At 43.8% G+C, this 22,636-nt stretch overlaps 1 protein-coding gene across 3 annotated transcripts in view; it reads left to right on the top strand.

Annotated features, from left to right (window-relative positions):
- Nucleotides 1–22,636, top strand: part of TPR1 (Tetratricopeptide repeat (TPR)-like superfamily protein) — a 52,499-nt gene that overhangs the window by 9,270 nt on the left and 20,593 nt on the right. For all 3 annotated transcript variants that reach the window (XM_087683010.1, XM_087683012.1, XM_087683011.1), the window contains exons 3-4: nt 16,015–16,141; nt 16,365–16,478. In XM_087683010.1, the coding sequence (XP_087539136.1) occupies nt 16,015–16,141; nt 16,365–16,478 (241 nt within the window). The remainder of the gene's footprint in view (nt 1–16,014; nt 16,142–16,364; nt 16,479–22,636) is intronic.

Below are 22,636 nucleotides of genomic sequence, written 5' to 3'. Positions count from 1 at the left end.
TACCCCTTTATGCGTGTAAAGTTCTCTAAGATACGATAGCATGTCGACATTTGTAAAATCCCCCATAACCTTTGACCGTTTGGTTTGCAATTTTCTCCATGCTTGCATTGGACATTTCTTAAACTCCCTAGCATCTTCACTTTCTTTGGCCACTACATATTGTCGTCACTTTTTACGCGTGAGAGCATTATATCGTTTTTCCGCCTCACTTCGTTCTTGTCCCTTAGGGAGGATTTTCAGCTTTCTCTCTGTAGCCTTACATTCATCATCAAACCATTTCTTGCATGGCGATCTTTTGACATTTTTGTGATTGCTCTTTGGTTTCCCAAAAACCTCTATAGCCGTATTTAACTTTGCATCTCTTAGATCAGTCCATGTGCTCCTAGTAAGATTGCTCATAAGACTATCCAGGTGACCAGCATATGCTTGTTTCTTGTCTACATCAATACGGAATGCACCAGTACCTACTGTGTCCCTTAAATGTCCTACATGGTGGCAAATATCAAGTGTCAAGCCCAAAGCTATATGATTCGATTCTGGATGTTTTTCATCTAACCAGAACTCTTTGATCATGCATAAATCATTCATGTGTACCATTGCATAGTCTACCACACTGGAATCTCCACTAGCTGAATAGTACGTGTATCCTTCAGTATCGAGAGAGAGAGAGAGAGAGAGAGAGAGAGAGAGAGAGAGGAAGCAAAAGATGAAGGAAGGATATTTCACTGATTGAAGAATAATGTTGATACAATGGGGATGGACTGATAAGTCCCTGCATGCAGCTCAAAGTGTTGGTGAGGGCACCAAATCAAGTTGATGATGATGGCAGCACCAAATGTGAAGAGTTGAAGTGTCAGAGGGTGTGCCTCCAAATGGAAGATTGAAGAGAATTGTGTCTATCAAGTGGGGGGTGCAGCTATAAATAGCCAAAACACCAAAAAATTGGCCGACCTGCATTAGGGGCCATAAATGCTGGCCGACAAGCAATAAATGTTGGTCATTGAAGAGAAAAATGCTAGAAAAGTAGGGGAGACATTGGAAAAATCCCATATAACAATGACAATGTCCAACAGGTGTAGGCATATTGTGGAAAGCAAAATTGGCTTGGGAATGCACATAGGAAGCTGACAAATAAAGAAAATGCACGTAAACTGCTAGAGCTCCTATGTCTTTGTCAGACTTTGACAAGAGCTCACGATTAGAAGATAATAGATTGACATGACTAACATAGGTCTCCCCCTCTTAGATCCTGGGAGTGTTTGAAGATCTAACAACCTCATGTGATGAAGCATAGAAGCCTTGGACAAAGGCTTTGTGAAGAGATTGGCTGCGTTGTCCTTTGTGGAACAATAGGCCACTGCTAACTCAGAATCCACGATCTTTGGCAAAGCTAGAGTACTCTGGTTGTCGATAGGTAGCTCCATAGGTCCAAGCTAAGGAAAGCCAATCTCCATTATCATGTAGCGAAGCCAAACCGCCTCCATAGTGGTAGAACATAATGCACATTATTGTGCCTCTGTAGAAGAAAGGGGCATAGTAGGCTACTTCTTGCTGCTCCACGAGATAACTACCGATCCAAGAGAGTGGGCATAACTGCTAGTGGGCCGTCTCGAATCCATATCACCTGTCCAGACAGAATCACTCCAACTAGAGAGAGTACCCCCCTCTCCATACATGATCATGTATGATCAAGTTCCTTGTAAATAACGAGGAACGCATAAGGCCACTCTCCGATGCTCCTAAGTGGGAGTCTTCATGAAAGAAGACAACAAAGCCACAACAAAAGAAATATTTGGCCGAGTCTGAACAAACCAGATGAGCCAACCGGAAACCTACAATGGGTGGCATTTGTAAGGGGAGTTTCGACTACCAAAAGTTTGAACTTGGGGGCAAGAAATAGGCTAGCAATTGGCCATATCAAACTTCGAGAGAAGTTTGGTAAGGTGCCTGTGCTGCAAAATAAAAATGATTTGTGCCATCTGATAGATCTTCAATCCAAGGAAGAAATGTAGGATCCCAAGATTTGTCATGTAAAACTCTAGTTTCAAAATCGCCGGAGTACAATTAACGTAGAGCTCCCTATGATGACAAGATCATCCACATACAAGATGAGCAGAACACACCTGCCACCCTCAACCTTGAAGCCACTCTGTAGAAAGAATCGATCAATCATTTGGTACCTAGTGCGAGGAGCTTGCTCCAGGCCATGGAGTGTTAGAGATTGGCATTTCTTGGACAAGCAATTTCAGATTTGAACAGTTTTTGTGCAGGTGTATCAGGCAGGCCATGTGGCTGACAGTTTGTATAGCAGGCGGTAGGGAGCGTAGGTGCCATGTGGCATGACAGGACAGATCAGACAATATGCAGCAGGTCAGTCAGTACAGGTCGGACAGCAGCTTAGATGCAGCCGACCTGCATTATTTCTTGTGTTCTTTGCCGGCTATTTATGTACAGAATCTTTGATTTGCTGAGCATACTCATCCTGGGCCTTACTTTTGCCATTATGCCCTGCCATAATAGTGCAGTCTTGTAGAACCCCCTGTCAGATAATTGGCTATAACTTGAGCTAGGAAGCTCTGATTCCCGGAATTTTTGATTCAAATCGAAGCTAACGATGCCCTCTTTAAGATGAGCTATAGCATGTCATAATAGGTTTAGGACAGTCAATTTTGTAATTCAATCTTTGAGTCTGAACTGTCCAGGTCTGCACCCTGCTTCAACTTGTAAATGCCGTGTTTCCACCTGTAAGGTAAAATGATGGTTCCAAATGGCTACCAAACCTTGTAGTAGGAGGCTGAATAGGTATTCTCTCCTTCGTGTTTGTGTTTGTGTTTCCGAGTTTTGCGTTTATAACATTATCATTAGAGTTATTGTGTTTTAGTCGTGTTCGTACCTTTTGTGCTTTCTCATTGCAAACCCTAGCATATCCTCACAAAGAATAGTCACCATATTTCATGTTCTTAACCGGTCACTTACTTCATTAATTATCGATATGACGTCATTGTCATAGGATAGCCCATGGTAATCTCAAATGAACTGGACACATTCTATAGAGCTTGTTTGTACTAACTATGGTATGATGACCTATGCCATGGAGGATAGAGAGCCGACCTTTGTGGAAGAAACATTGTAGTTTGAGCATTGGTAGAAGGCCATGGAGCAAGAATTGGAGGCCGTGTTCATACATTTTGTGTTTTCTTAGTGCAAACCCTAGCATATCCTCACAAAGAATAGTGACCCTAGTTCATGTTCTCAACCGGTTATTCACTTCATCAATTATCGGTATGACTCCATTGTCGTAGGATAGCCCACAACAATCTCAAATGAACCAGACATATTCTTTAGAGCTTGTTAGTACTAACTATGGTATGATGATCTGTGCCATGTAAGAAAGAGAGCCAATCTTCGTGAAAGCAACATTGTAGTTTGAGCATTGGTAGAAGGCGATGGAGCAATAATTGGAGGCCATTTAGTGGAATGGCACTTTGTATCTTGTGCCGCCTCTTGCTCACAAGAAGGTTATTAGTGTGAAGTGGTCTTTAAGACTAGCTGTCTTAGTGATGGCACACTATATAAGCACAAGATAAGATTGGTTGTCAAAGGTTTGCATAGTGGTTAGGTGTGGACTTCCATGATACCTTTGCCCCTACAGCTCAAGACTATACTTGCTTTAGCTAGCCATAGGAGATGGATAGTATATCAATTGGATGTTAAGTCAACCTTTCTTAATGGTGACTTGCAAGAGGAGATCTATGTTGAGGAGCTTCTTGGGTTCTCATTGTTTGATGATAAAGTGTATAAGTTGAAGAAGGATCTCTATGGTATTAAGCAGGCTTTACGTGCACGGAACAAGAAAATAGACTCTTTTCTTCAGGAGTAGTTGATGTATTAGAGATCTACTTTCGATCCAAACCTTTAGGTCTAGAGTGCTGCCGAGGGGTACACGGTGTTTGTACTTTATGTGGACAATCTCACTTCGATAGATAACCATGCCTAGATGTTGAAGCTAACTAAGGGTGCACCTGATAAGGAGTTTGAGATTATAGATATGGGGATTCACCACTTCTTTCTAGCCTTGAGATATGGTTGATTGAGAGAGGGATCTCTCTCCCCCAGCAGTTGGGAGTGGTATGTGTAAGAACTCTTGGCTACTTTTGAGATGATGGGGTCTTGGATCATCTTTACTCCTATGAATCCGAATTGGAGGGCCTTGGTCCATGTTGATTCTTTAGTTGCTGATGCTTCTTACCATAGCTAGTTGATTGGGCTTCTTAATACTAGGATTGAGTTGTGCTTTCCAGTTGGTTTACTTGTGGGGATTATGAGTGAGTCCAAAAAGGTTCATTGGCAGGTTGGCTTGAGGATTTTGTGGTTTCTAAGGGCCCCCCCCAAATAATGGCCTATTTTATCCAGTGGAGGGGAGAGTGCATAATGGAAGTGCAAGGCAGAAGCGTGCGCAATAGCGTTCAGAGTGAGAGAGAGTGAATGGAGAGATAGGTGTACTAGATTGTGATGGTACATGAAGAATAAAGAAGGTATTGATATGTTAGGGTACAATAAGGGTGTGTTCACACCTGTATAACTTTATACACGGAGATCAAGGGACTTTACAGCCAACAACCTCCCACTTAAAGGCCCAAAGTGATACCTTTAAGCTAACCAATGTCTACTAATCGGATGCAATGCTTATGCTGATAAGCCTTCGCAAGGCTCTTAGTGAGAACATCTGTAGGGTTATCTTGGGTTTTGATATTAGTCATTGTGACAAGACCATCATCCAAGACTTGTTGAATGAAGTGATATCGAACATCTATGTGTTTGGTACGCACATGGAACATGGTGTTTTTAGCCAGACATATTGCACTCTGGGTATCACAACCAAGCATTGGAGTACGTGAAGAAAGACCAAAATTCTTGACTATATGGCCAAGCCAAATAGCTTCCTAAGAGGCTTTTGTGGCTGAAATATATTCAGCCTTTGTAGTACTTAGTGCCACAATTTTATGGAACCTTGAATACCAAGAGATAGCCCCACCTTTGAAAGTAAAGACAGATCCACTGGTAGATTTCCTACTGTCAAGATTTCTTGCCATGTCCGAATCATAGATCCTTGCGACTCTAGTGTACCCTTTCCATAGCATATACGCTTGTGTACCTTTTAAGTATTTGAAGATACATTTCACTGCTTCCCAATGTGGCTTGCTAGGGTTAGACATGAATTTACTAATAACTCCCATTGCATGAGCAATGTTAGGGTGAGTTGCTACCATAGCATGTTGAGAGACCCTTCACTCGTAGTTTTGCGTTTTGCGTTTTGTATTTAGGGTTTCACAGTAGACTGCCCCTAAAAGGGCCTAGGTGCCCACAGTGGGGCGCCATCCTAGACAGCTGGCGCCCTCCCTCCGGGCGCCACCCTAGATAGTCTCTTGCCTATTTATAGGTTGCCTCTGTCACTCATTCTTCATGACTGATTCATTTAGTCCGTCAACTGTTCTCTCGAGCTTCTGCAATGCCCTCACACCCCTTTAGGAGGACATTGCGGTTCGTGGTTCGTGGTTGCCTTCATCATCTTCCTTGTGCTACGGCACCCTTGTTCCCTTGTATCACATTCACTCCATGATTCAAATCTTCATCATTCCATTCATTAGAGTTTCTTCTCTCTTCTCTTCTCTTCTCAGTGTTTAGTGAGTTCACTCCATGTTCCTCCTTGCAAACCCTATTGACTTGTTTGTACGTCGTCTTTTGACATGTTATCAGAGCTGGATATGCTCAAAGAGTGGCAAAGATCCTCCACTGCAGTGAAGGCAAAGACCAGTGGCGGGTTCGTCATGCACTTCTCTTCATCTTTCGCTGCATCAACATCCTAACTGGCGGCTGCTCCCTCTTGGGTTTGCTGTTTCCAGCCTGCGTTCAAGGCTGTTGCTGTCGCCTCCACCTCCCAGTCAGCTGGCGGCTCTTCCTTGCATTGGCGGTTCTTCTCTACTGCTGGCAGCCAAGCAAGAGTGCTGGCAGCTCCTCCTTGCTTGCTGGTGGTTGAGCTAGACTGTTGGCGATTGTTTCTTTGCTGTTGGCGGCTCAGCTAGACTGCTAGTGGCTCCTCTTTGTTGGCATCTCAGCCAGACTGCTTGTAGCTGTTTCTGTGCTATTGGTGGCTCAGCAACAGACTGTTGGCGGATCCTCCCTGCTGGTGGTGGCTTTGTTCTCTACTGCTGGCGGCTTAGCTAGACTCTTGGTGGCTCCTCCCTACTGTGCTGGCAGCTGTTCTCTGCAACCTAGCGGCTCAGTCAATCTGCTGGCGGCTATTCTCTATAACGCGACAGCTCCACCATACTGCTGTACCCTACGTTTTTCTATTGGTTGCAATCTCTTAGTGTTGGTAGTATCCTCCTCCCACTGGTTGGCAGTTGACTTCCAACCCTTCCACTACCCTCCCATCCCTTGAGGCGGACATTGCGGTTCGCGCTTATGCTTTGCATTGCTCTCAGATCCCTTGAGGGGGACATTGTAGTTCATGGTTTGTGGCTGATGTCTTCCTTTTTAAGCAAGGCACACTGATACCCATGGCTTCTTTACCAATAGATGACCACTGGGTGCTCCTATTGTGGCATCATTGGACACACCATCGATGCTTGCCGACTTTGACCTTTGCTTTCCACCCCCTCGAAGTATATGCATCTCCCAACCGTCACTATCCTTGCCACCTCTCCTTTCTAGGGCACAGAGATCGTTCTGTATCGGCTATGAGAGTACTATGCTTAAGGCAATAAGACGTATGTGATGTGCACTAAGCCCTTTCGAGCACATGGAGGATCGATTGGCGCTACAACCTCTTGGAGATCGTCACAATGCCAGTGGTAGTCTTCTCCCATCTATTTTTTGGTACAGTGGCTACCATGGCTTGTGGTTGTGCTGTCCATTCCATCGAGAGACAGTGATTGTTTGATACTGTCTCCTTGTCAGTCCGCTTCTTCGAGAGATAGTGGGTGCTCGACTCCTTTCTCTTCTTTGGCTTCCCGGTCCACCCCATTGAGAAGCAGTGAGTTTTGCCCACTCATTACTCAGTCTAAGCCCCACCCTTAACCCTCTCCTACTCAGGTTCAAGAGGCCACCTATGGGAGTTCTTCACCACCCCAAATACCTTCTTTGGCACGATTGGTGGCACTTCCTTCATTCTCAAATATTTTGGAGTCGATAATCCATGAGTTTTTGGATTCCTTATCTACCTCATAGGGGGACTCAGAGGGGGATGATCTTTCTTTGCCCTCCGAGGGGGCATCTACATCTACTCCGACTTCAAATGGGGCTCCTATTCCTCTAGTTTCAAAGGGGTTCATCACCCACCGCTCAATCCTTCATACATCTTGGTGGAGGCCCTTTACCTTCTTCTTCTACCCTTGGATGGGGTGGCTTCCTTCCAGTGGTCATCTCACCTATTGATACCCAGGATCTCGAAGATCTACCTAGATTGGGGACTTGAAGGCTCTGCCGTGACTTGGTGACGAGGCTTTCGTATTCCTTCTTGCATGGATGCACGGAGCTAGTGGCTTCTCTCCTGAGGTTGAGTTTCGAGTTCTCCAGTTCACTCTGTCTACTGTTATTTTCTGCAGGTTACCTTTTAGGTGGAAATCTTGGATCTTCGGTATCCTCTACATCTTCTTCCTCCTCTTCTTTTTGCCTTGGTTACTTGGTCAGCATGGAGCCAACTCTTGAGATGGAGTACGGGCATATCCTTATGGTTCTCGATACCACACAAAGTCCGACATTTCTCCAATGCATTGTGTGTTTTCATCATCTTTGTACTAGGGCGCTTGGGCAAGTAAACCATTTCTCATCGAGGGACACTGTCCAAGTGGCACCTGCTGCACGAGCATTCTTCAACATGTAGCATTCCATCTCCACCTCACTGTTCTCTTCTTCCCCTTTTTGGGCTTGAGAGGGGATGTTGAGAAACCCTTCCTTCGTAGTTTTGCGTTTAGGATTTCGGGTTTTGCATTTAGGGTTTCATAGTGGATAGCCCCAAAAAGGGTTTGGGCCCCCACAGTGGGGTGCTACCCTAGATAGCCGACGCCCTCCCTCCAGGCACCACCCTAGATAGTATCTTGCCTATTTATAAGCTGCCTCTGTCACTCATTCCTCACGGTTGATTCATTTAGTCCGTCACCTTTTCTCTCTAGTCTCTCGACTTGCCTCACACCCCTTTAGAAGGAGATTGTGGTTCGTGGTTTGTGGCTGTCTTCATCATCTTCCTTGTGCTACGGCACCCTTGTTCCCTTGTATCACATTCACTCCATGATTCAAATCTTCATCATTCTATTCATCCGAGTTTCTTCTCTCTTCTCTTCTCTTCTCAATGTTTGCCGAGCTCACTCCGTGTTTCCCTACGCAAACCCTATTGTCTCACTGGTACATTGTCTTTTGACATAGCACACATCAAAGATCCACAAGCTGATGCATAAGGTATGCCCTTCATAACACTGGCAATTGCATCATCCTTTGGGCAATCAGCTTTGCTAAGCTTTGTATGTGGTGGTAAAGGCATACCAAGAGGCTTAGCATCAGCCATATGAAACTTGTCAAGTACTTTGCTAATGTACTTGTCCGGTGAGAGAAACAACAAGTACTACTCTCTACCTCTTTTAATACGCATGCCCAAAATGTGTTTAGCTGCCCCCAAATCTGTCATTGAGAAGGTTGAACTTAGCTGCCTTTTAAGAGCATTCGAAGTACTCTTATGCTTTCCTGCAATCAGCATGTTATCCACATGTAAGGCCTTCACAATAAGACTTTCATCATCAGCCTTTTTAGTGTATAAGCAATGATTTGCATAACTGCATTTAAGTCTTTGACTGAGGATGAAGGTATCAAACTTTTTGTACCATTGTCTAGAGGCTTGTTTCAGCCCATATAAGCTGCGTTTCAGCTTACAAACCAAATACTCTTTCCTTGGAATAACAAAACCTTTTGGCTGTTTCATGTACTTCTCTTCAGCTAGGTCACCATGAAGAAAAGCAATCTTCGCATCCATCTGATCCACCTCTAAATCCAAGGATGTAGTGAGAGCAAACAAAACACAAAGTGTAGTCATCTTCACCATTGGTGAAAACACCTCTTGAAAGTCTATACTTTTGTTCTATATATAGCCCTTAGCAACCAACCGTGCCTTGTACTTGGGCTTCCCTTCCATACATTTCACCTTGTAAACCCATTTATTAGGAATAGCTTTTCTATCCTTGGGTAAAGATACAAGCTCCCATATGTTATTTGCATATAGAGACTTCATCTTTTCTTGCATAGCAAGCTCCCACTTTCTCTTGTTTTCACATGACTGTGTCTCTCTAAATGTCAGAGGCTCATCTTCATCAGTCAACAAAATGCAATCCAAAGATGGCTGAAATCTCTTTGGCTGCTTGCATTTTGACACGTGTAGACCTTCTTATCCAATGATCTGTATTGTCAAGCAATGGGCCTACATCCTCAAGTATGTGCACACCATCACTAGGTAGCTGATTTTCAGCATTTTCTTGCTGGTATGATATGTTTTCAGCATGTTCTTCTTGCTGTCCTATTCCATCCTGTGCATCTATTTGCTGTTCATTGTCTTTCGGCTGTAGCACGATTGATCGCTACTTATTTTCAACATCAAAAGGAATAGAATCTTTAGCTAATGGCTGGCTGTTCATGCTGAAATTTGACCTTCTTTTTGACAAGGTCACCCTCTGTAGCATGTTTCAGCAATTTTGCCTCATTAAATACTACTTCTCGGCTGCATACTATTTTCTTGCCTTGAGGAAGCCAAATTCTATAACCCATCTCTTCCTCATCTCCATATCCCATGAAGATGGCCTTGATAGATTTCATGTCTATTTGATCTATAGGCACATGCACAAAGGTATCGCAACCAAAGACATGCAAATGGTCATATGAAGCAGGTTAGCTAGACCAAACCTCTTTAGGAATGCCATTTTCGAATGTATGATTTGGAGAGTGATTTCATACTTGAATTGCAGTTTTAAGAGCCTCTGGAGAATTGTTGTGGGAGATCAGCTATGGAGAGTATGCATCTAACTCTCACACAAAGTATGCCATTATATCTTTCAGCCTCGCTAATTGATGCAAGATTATAAGGGGCTGTCAACTCCCTCTTAATACTTTCTACTGAAATCATCAATAAAAGTGACAAAGTATCGTCCACCCCCATATGAACTAACAGGCATAGTGCACACATCAAAGTGTACTAAATCAAGAGCATTGGATTTCTTAATGACAACAAAGTAATAAGGAGACTTTACATGTTTTCCATGTACGCAATCATTACAAAATTTGAGACCAGAGCCTTCTACATGAAATCTCCCTAAAGAGGAGAAAACTTGAAAGCTTTTTTGGCTCATATGGCCAAGTCTTTTGTGCCAAAGTTCCATATGTGAATGAACTTCAGCCACAATCAAGAACTTGCCAGGTAATGCTTTACAATGCAAATACTACAAAGTCCCCCTTTTACTGCCTTTAGCACTCAGCATAGAGCCCTTTTGGACTTTCCAAGATCCAGCACCAAAGGTAGTAAAATACCCTCTTGCATCAAGTTGCCCAATTGTAAAATGAGGTCTTGGCCGTTTTTAAGGACCAAGTGAATGGTACATGCATTCGCTATCTCACATGCATAGTTGTTGCCCAAGTAAAACCTTGCCTAGGCAACTTGCAGTGTATGTAGAAAATAACTCCAAAGAGGGAGTAACATGAAAAGAGGCACCACTGTCCACTATCCATGATTGGGACAGCCCATTATGGGCTGACAGTAAAGGAACAATCACATCCTTTTTGGTGATATGCATATCACTTGCTGCTGCCATAACATGTACATTATTCTATGAGACTGGCACAAGTATCTCTCTAGTGTCAAGAAGTTCTTCAATGACCACACTAGATGCAACATTTGCCTTTGCAACTTATTTTGAGGAAGAGTTGTCATTATCTTTCTTGTCATCCTAACTTTTTCTTTCCATGCTGTTTCTTTCTTTCTTGCTCTTTCTTGTAATATCAACAATCGGGCTTTTTATGCCCTTTAGGCCCACAATGATAGCAAGTTACACCATGTTGTTTGCCCTTGATTTTACTTCTACTCTTGCCTTTATTTGCTGCATTATCCATCTTCTCTGATCTACTTCTCAGATGATAGATTGAACTATTGCTTTCTCCATTGGACTTTCTTCTGATCTCCTCATTGAGGATAGAGCTCCTAACACTATCAAAGGTTAAAGCAGTGTTGTTGCTAAGTGAAACAACCAAAGCCTCCCAGCTATCAAACAAAGTCATCAACAAGAAAATAGCCTTTAGTCTATCATTGAAGGGTTGCAAACCAGATTCCCACAACCGACTTAAAATCCTTGTGAAAGCACTCAAATGCTCAGATGTTGGCTTAGACTCATCCAACTCCATATTCACAAGCTTGCCATGTGATGCACTTAATTCATTGGAGATGTATTTTCATAAATATCCATTAACTTTTTCCATACCACATAAGTTGTATCAAGACACTTAATATTTGTAAGTACATCATCAGATACAACTATTTTAATGTATGCAATGGCCTTAATGTTGATTCTAGCCCAATCCTCATCTACCATAGTGTAAGCTTACTTTCCAAGAGAGCATCATCACAGTCCTTGAGAAACAAAATGCCTTGCATCTCGCCCTTCCACAGATCGAAGCTAGTGCCATCAAACCTCTTGATTTCAAGAAGGGATTTAGTGTCACTATTGCTAGAAGCATTAGTGGCCATTTGTCAACAATGCACCAAAAACCAATGCTGTAATGCACGACAACAAACAACAAGTTTAATATTCAGCTAATTTCAGCCCAAAATTTCAAGAAATAAGAGCAAGATTTAGTGTCATTGTATTATTGACAGTGCCCAAATAGATGTATAGCAGTTAAAAGGATGACTTCTAGCATTATAACTAAAATTTCAGCATACATTACATGCATGCATCACTGCCAAGTGACTTCCACTTCAGCGATATCACCAAAAATAGATTTGCAACAATCCTAGATCTGCAAATGATCTGTAAGACTGCTGCACCATGAATATTCAGCAATACATCAACTCAATAGGAGCTGTCTAACATGTATATTCCATACATATGTGCCCAAATCAACTTTTGATACACAGAAAAACACAAAAAATTCTCTGCAATTTCTCCAAAATCTCATAAGTGGGAGATAAAAAACTCAAATTACACTACTCATAGCACCAAGATTGCTTCAACAATGTCCCAAAGTGCATTTCACACATCAATTTTGCCAAAATCCACAAATTTCAGCAAAAGCCCCAAATTTTCGCGGAATAATCTGCCCAAATTGCATTACATGTTCCCGAGATCATAAAACAAGCAAATTTAGCAAAATTTCATAAAATTTGCAAAAGTCCCAAACTTCTCGGGTCCAAATGTGCATCAATGTCAGTAAATTCAGCTCAACTGAGCAAAATTTCAATGATACATGAAAAGCCCCAATTTTTCCAAAGCCAATGTGCAAAATGTTTGCAATTTCGGGGTCAAAATGTCGTTGTTATGCATGAACAACATCAAATCTAGGAAAAGTCCCAAATTTCAGCCATGAAATTGCCAAGAAATCTTAATTGTGTTTCTACCCGTGAACCCCAGGGCCTGTATAAATGTGCCAAGTCACATAGAAATGTCAAATAGATTGTTGACTGATTGCCGTGAGTTGTCGTGAGCTGTCGCTTGTGTTTCACTAGTCAAAACTGACTGTCGCCTAATCACATGAGCTATCACCTGTGTGTCGCTTGGTCAGAGAGGTGTCGCTTGCACTAACACTGACGAACTGTTGTGTGCACTCACCTGGCCAAAATTGACCAGAGAGATTGTCGCCTACATAGATTCAGGGTTTTTGACCTGTTGCCTCTGTCTAGTACACGCATGTGCCTAAAAAAATTGACAACTTGATGTTTCTTCGTGTGGATGAGTTGGAGTTGACCCCCATGGACTTCGGGAAACACACACCCCTTAGCGGTAGCTCTGATACGAGTTTGAAGGGGAGAGTGCACAATGGAAGTGTGAGACAAAAGCGCAAGCAGTATTGTCAAGAGTGAGAGAGAGTGAATACAAAGATAGGCGTACCGGATTGTGATGATACACAAAGAATAAAGAATGTATTTGTATGTTAGGGTACAATAAGGGTGTGTTCACACCCGTATAACTTTATACACGGAGACAAAGGGATAACATCCAACAAGTGCAATCGGTTCCGGCTTTGGTGTTACAAGGTTGGACAGACTCAAGCTAGCTTGGTGATGTTTATCATAATTGATCGATGACAGGCTGTTGTTTTCTTCTAGGTACAAGTGTGATTTCTTGGAGCAATAAGAAGGAACCTATAGTTGCCCTTTCTTCAACAAAGACTGAGTATTGAGTGGCTTCTTCTACCACCTGTGAGAGCGTTTGGCTTTGGAGATTGTTAGGTGAGCTTGGATGTGATCAGCTCAGAGCCACTAAACTACTATGTGACAATAAAAGTTGCATAGCCTTGCGAGGAATCTCATATTTCATGCGAGGGCAAAGCACATGGAGATACAATATCATTTCATGCATGAGAAGATCTTGGATGGGACCATTGATGTGCAACAGTGCAAGAAAGAGCCTTAGCCTTATGCCATGTCCAAGATCTGAGAGGGGGTGTTAGAGATTTGGTAACTTTGGGATGGGTAGAGGCTTGTTCAGGGCAGTGTTGGGCAGTTTAGACAGCATCACCATGTGTAGGAGCAGGTTGATGGGCTATTGCTAGGCGAACAGGCAATGATGTAGGAGCAGGCAGGACGGACAGGCATGCAGCAGCACTCGGACAGTGTGCAGGTCAAGCAGGTGCCACATGGCAGCCTGTGCATTTATTGCAGCTGTCGGCCATTTTTTTGCTGCAGTAGCCAATTTTTGCTGGTTGACCTGCTGCATTATTTTATTCTTTTGTGCCTATTTATGGCAGGCCTGCCCTTGGTCATTTTCACTCTGTGATTTGTGCAGATTGAGAGAGATTTGGATGTCCATACATCTGCAGCTGGTTGTATATATCTGCTCTCTCTATTCAACATTCATTCTCTGCAGTGTTCACCATTCTTCTGTCTTCTGCAGTGTTCACCATTCTTCTCTCCCCCCTTTTCTTTCCCTTGTTGAGCTTAAAAAGCAGTAGCCTGACTTAAATAGCTCCAAGACATGCTTAATTAAGGTAGAAACCTTATTATTTTAAAAGAAACGCAATCCTAGAGAGTTACTGTGTCCCACATGCCAAACCCTAATTTGGGTGGACCAGACTTTATATAAATAGGCACGTAGCCTACCACTCTCCCTCAATCTCGTTTTTGCAGGCTTTGGGAGCCGTATCTCTGTTGCCCACACCCCATTTGTGGAGGACATCGTGGTTGGACCTTCCCCTTGCTGTATGCTATCATTTGGTGCGTGATTCTAGTCTCCAACTCCACCTGTGAGATGTTGCCTGATCTTGGAGCTGTTGTGTGGTACCTTGGAGTTGTTGCTTGTACTTAGAACCTTGCATTTATTGTCGATGTCATCAGCTGGAGTTGTCGCCATTAGTCACACTGTCGTTGCCAGCTATCAAACATTTGCGTTTGCTGAGTTTCTCTCTCCTCTAGTTGTCGCCTACACTTCATGCACAGTTGTCTAGTCTTCAGTTGTGGCCGAGTTTTTCTCTCTCCTTAGGTACTTGCGTTTTTAGTTTTTCTCTCTCCTCACTGCTTGTTTGCATCAAATTCAGCCTCTGGTTGCATTTGCTGGTGTTCTACACATGGAGGCTGCCTTGCTGCATTTCGGGATCTGTTTCGGAGTACGACATACTCTCTAGGTCATAACCTCTGTCTTGATCCCAGAGCTCATAAGTGCGAAACATTTTACCCCCAAAACGTTTCACCCCTGAAACATTGCGTTTCACCCCTACACGTTTCACCTTTGGGCAAGTCGCAAGTGAAATACCAAGTCAAATGATTAAATAATACATATAAGATAGTTTACACATTTATACCATGTGAATCCTTTCATATCAACAAATGATCTGTATCCTTTATGTAGAGTGTCCAAAAACCTCAAAAAAGCAAGAAAAAACATAAAAATTTCAATTTAAAAATCATGTTTCAGTCAGCCGTTTCACTCAAGGCGTTTGGCGTTTCGGTGAAATGTTTTAGGTGTTTCATGTTTTAGTGCCAGCGAAACGTGTTTCGTGGTTACCATGAGTTTGACTAGTGGCATCGAAGGGACGTTAGTCAGTGCCAAATTCGGTCAGACCAGTAAGTGATTGGTGAGCGATTCCAGCTTACGATCCTCTTATAAGTTTTGAGCCTTATGTTCTCAGTGAGGAGAATTTTGAAGGGGCTGAGGATTGTTTTACGGCAATTCATTGACATAGTTTTGCATTAGTAGTTTGTTAGGGGTAGATTTGTGCAGCTGTCGCTTGACCTTACAGTAAACTGTGGATGATCATTATCTGTGTGGGGGATGCTCAGATCCAGGAGCATTTTGCTGCTCCACACTTTTGAGAATGTTGCAGTGTCATGGCTGCTAACGTTTCCAAGGGTTTCTATACACAACTAATGCTTGTACTTTCAGCTTTCAGTTGTGTGCTTTGAGGAGAATTTTGAAAGGAGTGCTGTGAATTCCTGTACGCCCATGCATTGACACACTTCTGAAGGAGTAGGATGTGACACCAGATTATTGTGCATCTTGACAATCATTGGCTATCTCTAGGACCTAGGTTGCTGGCCAGTGTGTTTAAGTATTGTGCAGGATTACAGCCGCTAAAGTTGATAAATGGCTTACAGGATGTTGAAAGGTAACAACTCAGTTGCTTTAAAGTTTTTAATCAACCATTGTTTCAGATTAAATGGCTTCAATTATGTATGGACATTTTTATAATGATTGAAGATGGTGATAACAGACGTGGGTACTTTTTAATGCAGAGAAGTAATGCAGTGGGCTTTGAATTTTTTTCTTTCAGACACAATACGAAGCAGCAGTGGAGAAGAGCACAAAAGCCTTGGAGCTCAACCCGACATATGTCAAAGCTTTTTTACGAAGAGCACAAGCTGAAGAAAAGTTGGATCGCCTTGAAGAGGCCTTAGCAGGTGTGCCATATCTTGCAAAACAGGCCAGGCTGAACATTTTTAAAATTACCAAGGCCCCTTCTGCATAAGAACTGTGCTGGCTTGCTGAAAGGAGCTTTAGGAATGAGGATTACAAAAGGGAAATTTAAATAAATTTTCTTAACCAACTTAGTTAATAATGCAGATTTAAATATAGTCTTGGAGTTTAAATTATTTTTCTTAACCAACTTAGTTAATAATGCAGATTACAATAAAGTCTTGGAGTTGAACCCAGAGAATCATGAAGCTCGAAGAACTGTGAAGCGTTTGGAACCTATTGTTGCAGAGCGACGAGAAAAGATGAAAGAGGAGATGATAGGTATGAGATGATGTTGTTTGTACTTGAATGCATTAATTGTTGGAGACACCTTTTAATAGAGTTTAAAGCCACTATGGAAACACATTTTGCTAATCGTTTGCTGGTTTTAGGTTGTAGTGGAAAAGGGTGTGGCTGTGTGTATCACGTGTAGAGGAAGAAGATTCTTTGCTGCTTTTAGGTTGTAGTGGAAAAGGGTGTGGCTGTGTGTGTCACGATGTGTAGAGGAAGAAAATAGCTCGTGTCTTCTCTTATGTGCAGGAGGGTAAACGTCTGAGCTTAGAATCAAGCATTTGAACAGTTATTTTCAAGGTTTTGAGGTACTCCGGTGATGTTGATAGTGTTAGATTGGTCAAATTCTGCATGCAGAAATGTTTCTGAAGCTCTCTTGCTATCAATCACTGCTCCTTTGTGTGTGCAGTCAACTGTAGCCAGACATGAATGTTGGTGCCGTTATTGAGAGACATAGCAGGCCATTGGCAATACAGGATGGAAGATTTGCCTCTGCAGGTGATAGATACAGCTCAGCTCCTTAGATTTCGGGCTGGCAAAGCAGAAGTGAGCTATGGAAGGTGTAAATAGAAAACAAATACTTAGATTTTTGTGTCTACAATGTGGGGGGTGGGTGTTGGTTGTGGCTACTGAGAAAATTGTGAAGGTGGGGGAGGGGGCAGAGGCGAGGGGAGGCATAGGTGGAGGAAGGGGTTTAAGCAGAGGGCGGTGACATTTGCGGTGGGGAGGGCCCTTTTTTGAGGGTGGGCGGGTGGGGGGAGCTGGTTACTGGTTGTGGCTACCGAGGTGATTGTGAAGGAGGGGGAGGGGGCAGACAGAGGTTTGGGGGAGGCGTTTGTGGGGGAGGGGAGGAGTTTAGGCAAAGGAGGACAACACTCATTGCGGTGAAGGGCCTGCTGCTGGTGCAGTGTGAGTTGATTGGGTGTGGTATCTCATGAAGCCTTTGCACTTGGTTGGGGTTCATATGGGGGGTGCCTTGTCCATACAACATCGACCTTGGAATTGGGTAAATCCACGTCATTCGACATAGGGTTGGGCTTCGCCTAGCAAGTGGTCTCCGGTTGGGGGTTAGTGTAAGCCCAAACCATGTGCATTGTAGTTTGGTGTCTGAAAGCATGGTGTTGATGATACTGGTTAGGCTGCCTTGGGATAACAATCTGTTGAAGCACTGTGGAGTTAGCAGCTGTGATTTACAACTCAGTTAGGATTTTCTTGACGTCAATGGCTGTGACCGGCACCTTTGGTACCCTTGCACCAGCCACTGTATCTGGGAAGGATGCGGGTAGCACAGTGCCAAAGAGGTGTTTGAAGTCATCTATCAGTTGGTGATACTACACTGCAAGGCTAGGAAAGAGGAGAGTCACTCACTGTTCACTCAACTACTGTTGCAACTCGATCGATGCACATATTCTGATTGCTTCTGCTCGCACTCATCAAAGTGGTATCAGAGCATGAAAATCGGTGCAGGCAGTCGTGACCAGCAATCAGGTAGCAGTCGACAAGTGAGACAGTATAGTCCCAGCGTGCAGCAGATGGAGTTAGGGAGAAGACGACCAATACAGGTTGTGTGCAGTGTGATAGGTCAGGTCGACGGGGCAGGTCGTGTGCAGTGAGACAGGTCAAGTTGACGACAGCTGACCAACGGGCGACCAGACTGCGTGTGATGGGTGAGGGGCCAGGCGACTGATCTGGCAGATGGGGTCAACAATTTGACAAGCCATTTTTTTAAATTTGCAAATTTTCTCCTCTTTCTCTATCAGGTGTTCACGTGTGCAAGCATAGAACGCAGACCTGTGCGAATTTAAACCAAAAAATTTGGGGCTTTTCCTAGATTTGGTGCTGGACACGCATGACAATGACTGTTGGCCCAAAAATTGCAGAGATTGGGTGCACATGCCTTGGAAAATTTGGGGTTTTTCTTGTATAAGTGAAATTTTGCTTAGTTGAGCTAATTTCATTGAATTTTGTGCACAATTGGAATCCGAAATTTGGGAGTTTTGGAGAATTTGTGAAATTTCTGCAACATTTGTCGGTATTTGATGCTCAAGAGAATGTATTGATGCAATTGGGGCAGATTCCCTAATTTTGGGGCTTTTTGCATCAATGATGCATTTTGAGCCAATTTAAGCTTTGATAGTGAAATTTACAGTAGATTCACTGTTTAGTGGGAGAAATTTGAACTCGGGATGTTTCAAATGTTGTAAAAGGGCAGCTTCTCTTGGTATATGTATTGCTGAATACTCATTATGCAGTGGAACAGTGTTATATACAGCACTTGGGTTATTGCATGTGGGTATTATGGTGATGTATTACTGAAGTGGGAGGTGTTATTAATATAAATGTATCATATTTGATTCATGCATGTGCTGTAATCAGAACTTGAGACTGAAATTGCAGCAAAACATTTGCTTCTTGGACATCTTGGAAGTACAATTGTATGTACTTGCTGTTACATTCAGCAACCTTGCCATTGGCTGAAAGTATTCAGCATTTTATTGCAGTACTTTATTGCTGGAGAGGGCTGGCAGTGCATCTACATTTGACACAGAATCTCTTTGAGATTCGTAAATTTGATGGCAATGGCTTTGATCTTTGGAAAGATCGTATGTAGGATATACTCTTTTTGAAGGATTGTGACGAATCACGATGCCTTTGGCAGAACATAAGCTTATTGCTTTGTTAGATGACGATTGGGCTAAAATGAGTAAAAAGGCCATTACTTACATTAAAATGGTTGTCAGAGATGATATCTTGGTTGATATCAAGGATGCAGTTTGGAAGAAACTCAAGGCTACATATGAGAATACAACTCCTGTCAATTAAATACATCTCATGCGAAAGTTGGTTAACTTGAAGCTTGACGAGTCTAAGCCTACCTCAGAGCATTTGAATGCTTTCATTGATATTTTGAGTCAGTTCAGGATGTAGGCTTGCAAGCTTTTGATCCTAAATTGAGGGCTATGTTCTTGCTCATGGCTTTGCCTGATTAATGGGAAGCATTGGTTGTGTCATTGAGCAATAACCCCAACTTGACATTTGATGGTCTGCATTGTTCTATTCTCAATGAAGAGATTAGATGCAAAGCAAGCGGGGAAAACAATGGATTAGCCTATAATGTAAAAGGAAGAACTGAAAATAGGTCAAATGCTACAAATAAGAACAAAAGTCGCAGCAAAAGCAAGGAAAAACAGTAAGATATCACTTGTTATCAATGCGGATGCAAAGGACATAAAAAGCCCGACTGCAGGTACTATAAAAAGGAACAAGAATGCAAGAAGCAAGCTAATGCTTGCTGTTTAAAATGGTCAGGAATTGATCATTCATGATGTTAGGTATATACCTAGCATCAAGAAGAGTTTGCTTTTTGTTGGGTAGCTAGACAACTGGGATTACTTCACTACTTTTAGTGGTGGAATATGGAAGATACAGAAAGGGTCTATGCTGTTAGAGATCATAGCCTGTTTGGAGGGCAGCTGCACAGTCGGACCAGCAGGGCAGCTGCACAGTCGGACTGTGCAGTCGGACTGCCACGTGGCAGTCCGACTGCCTGCAGCCCAGTCGGCTGCATTTAATGCAGCCGACCTATTTCCTGGCTGCGCCCTATTTCTGGCGCCCTATTTCCTGGCAGATTTCGGCTATTTATAGTCGAAACTTTCAGCTGTCTGTACACACTTCTCTGACGCAGATTACAGACCGGTGCCGCGCAGTTTTCTGTCTCTGTTCACAGATTTCAGACAGCAGACAGTGCAGACTTTGAGGTGGACAGCAGGTCGCATCGTCGAGGTGGAGACACGCAGTCCAGCGCACTCCGCCCGTGTATATCTTTGTATTCAGCATTCTATATACAGCAGATCTTCATCGTCCACTGCCTCTTTCTCTCCCTTCTCTCTCTGCGTTCTCTCTCTCTCAGTCCTACGCTTCCGCACCGCTGCACTCTGACATGGTATCAGAGCAGTGTTTAAGGGCTGACTGAGCGCAGAATCAACCTGAAGAGGAGTTTCCATCGCGACACAAATTTGCGTTTTTTGCGTTTAAGGGCAGACAGGAGGGCTGCGCCTTGGAACAAGGCTGAAACGAGTGTGGGCGCACAGGAAAGGAGTACAGGTGGTGGATTTGCTGCTGTTTACTGTTGTTTGACGCGGAGGAAGTTTGAGTTTTTAGCCTACAAGTGCAGGTTTTGCTTTTTCATCGCCTTCGGCGGGTGAAGAAGGTTCAGGACGCGGAAGAGCCTTAGCAGGCTGAGTTTTCCCAGTCAGAGGGGGCTGCTTTTGCGTTTGTGAAGGCATTGCAGGTGAAGATGTCTACAGAGATTGACTTGGAGTTCCAGGCGATCATGGACCGGAAGGTGCCTGTCTTACCGACTCTTCCTACAGATCAGAAGCTCGACGGCGACAACTACCGCATTTGGCGCGTCATGATGTTGGCCATTCTTGAGTCCTTTGATTTGGCGGAGTTGGTACAGGAGGAGATTGACCGGCCCTCGGTAAGAGATGAGTCCAAACTCTCTTCCGATGCTCGTGCGGAGTTGGCCAAGGCCCAGTCTCATTGGGACAAACTGAATGCGAGGATTCGATCCTTTCTCTTTCTATCATGCACTACAGCCGTGATTGCTCACATCGAGTACTTGACGGTGGCTCGGGAGATATGGCTGGAGCTTGATCAGATGTACAATCGGATGACCCTAATGAAGAGGGTTTCTTTGGAGGTACAGATGCGGACCTTGTCCGTCAATAAGTCTTCTTCGCTACGGGAACACATTAACAAGCTAAGGCAGCTACAGATGCAGGTTCAGAATGCGGGGAAGCCGATTTCCTCCGAAGACATGGAGATCACACTACTGTCCCAGTTGCCGCCACGATTCGGTACATTTTACTCTGCCCTCATTGCTTCTGGGCGAGAGTCTACTCTTCGGTGGGAAGAGTTGGTTCCTATGGTCTTGGACCAAGAGGAACAGTTAAAGGGACAGAATGCTTCCAAGACGGAGGCGCTGACAGGTCAAGCCTCTCAGAAGAAGGGGAAGGACCAAAAGAAGAAGAAGGGGGATAACAAGTCCAAGAAGGACAAGGAGAAGGACAAGGACAAAGACTCCACATGCCATATTTGTGGAAAGACTGGCCATTGGAAGAAGGATTGCCCTGACAAAGACACGAAGGACACCAAGAAGAAGGAAACCAAGGATTCTGGAGCAGTGGCTGCACCCTCATCAGCTGCATTTCTTCATCTAGCTGTCATTGAGGACGCTTCACCGAATGCTTCTGATGCTGCGATGACGGCCCCCCAGGCTCGAGAGTGGATTGTTGATAGTGGTGCCTCACGGCACATGACTCCTTCATCAGATGGTGTTGCCCAGTTGCGACCCTCGCGTGGGCAGATTCTCATTGGCGACAGCTCTTCAGTTTCTGTTGCAGGTCGGGGTAAGATGCAGCTTATTCCGGATGGACGAGGTGGTACGCATACCTCAGAGGTTTTGCATGTACCAGGACTAGGGTACCATCTCCTTTCAGTTCATAAGATTTGCTCCCTTGGTCTTCTGGTGGAGTTTGACAGTACTACAGTGCGCGTCCTTGATCGTGGATCGCGGAAGGTTCTATCATCTGGATATGAGGAGAACGGCATTTACAAACTGAAGTCTTCCACCGCCCTCTCTACTCTTCTTCTTACCTCACAGTCACAGTCAGAGTTATGGCATGCTAGGTTTGGTCACCTGAACTATGACTATCTTCGGAGGGCGTCACGTGGACAGCTTGTTTGAGGGTTGCCGGATATAGTGGTGAGCCAGCATCCATGTGTCTCTTGTATTCGGGGGAAGCAGTATAGGGATGCCATTCCCCACACAGCTTCGCGGCGGTCTACTTCACCGATGGAGCTAGTATCTACGGATCTATGTGGCCCTATGAGGAATGAGTCCCTGCGTGGGAGCTCGTACTTCATGCTGATCGTGGATGACTATAGCAGGATGACATGGGCCTACTTTTTGGCACTAAAGTCAGAAGCTTTCTCGCACTTCAAGGATTGGCTTCTCTTTGAGGAGAACTGATCAGGCCGGAAGTTGAAGACCTTGCGATCCGACAAGGGAGGTGAATTTGTGTCTAATGAGTTTGCTCGGTTTTGTGCAGATAGAGGAATTCACCAGGAGTTTGCCAATACCA

Source organism: Lygodium microphyllum, chromosome 8, assembly GCF_053477565.2.
Source record: "Lygodium microphyllum isolate KBCC chromosome 8, Lygodium_microphyllum_v1.1.10, whole genome shotgun sequence".
Lineage (NCBI taxonomy): Eukaryota > Viridiplantae > Streptophyta > Polypodiopsida > Schizaeales > Lygodiaceae > Lygodium > Lygodium microphyllum.
Note: the sequence above shows the minus strand (reverse complement) of the source record. Positions and strands in the feature narration are given on the sequence as shown.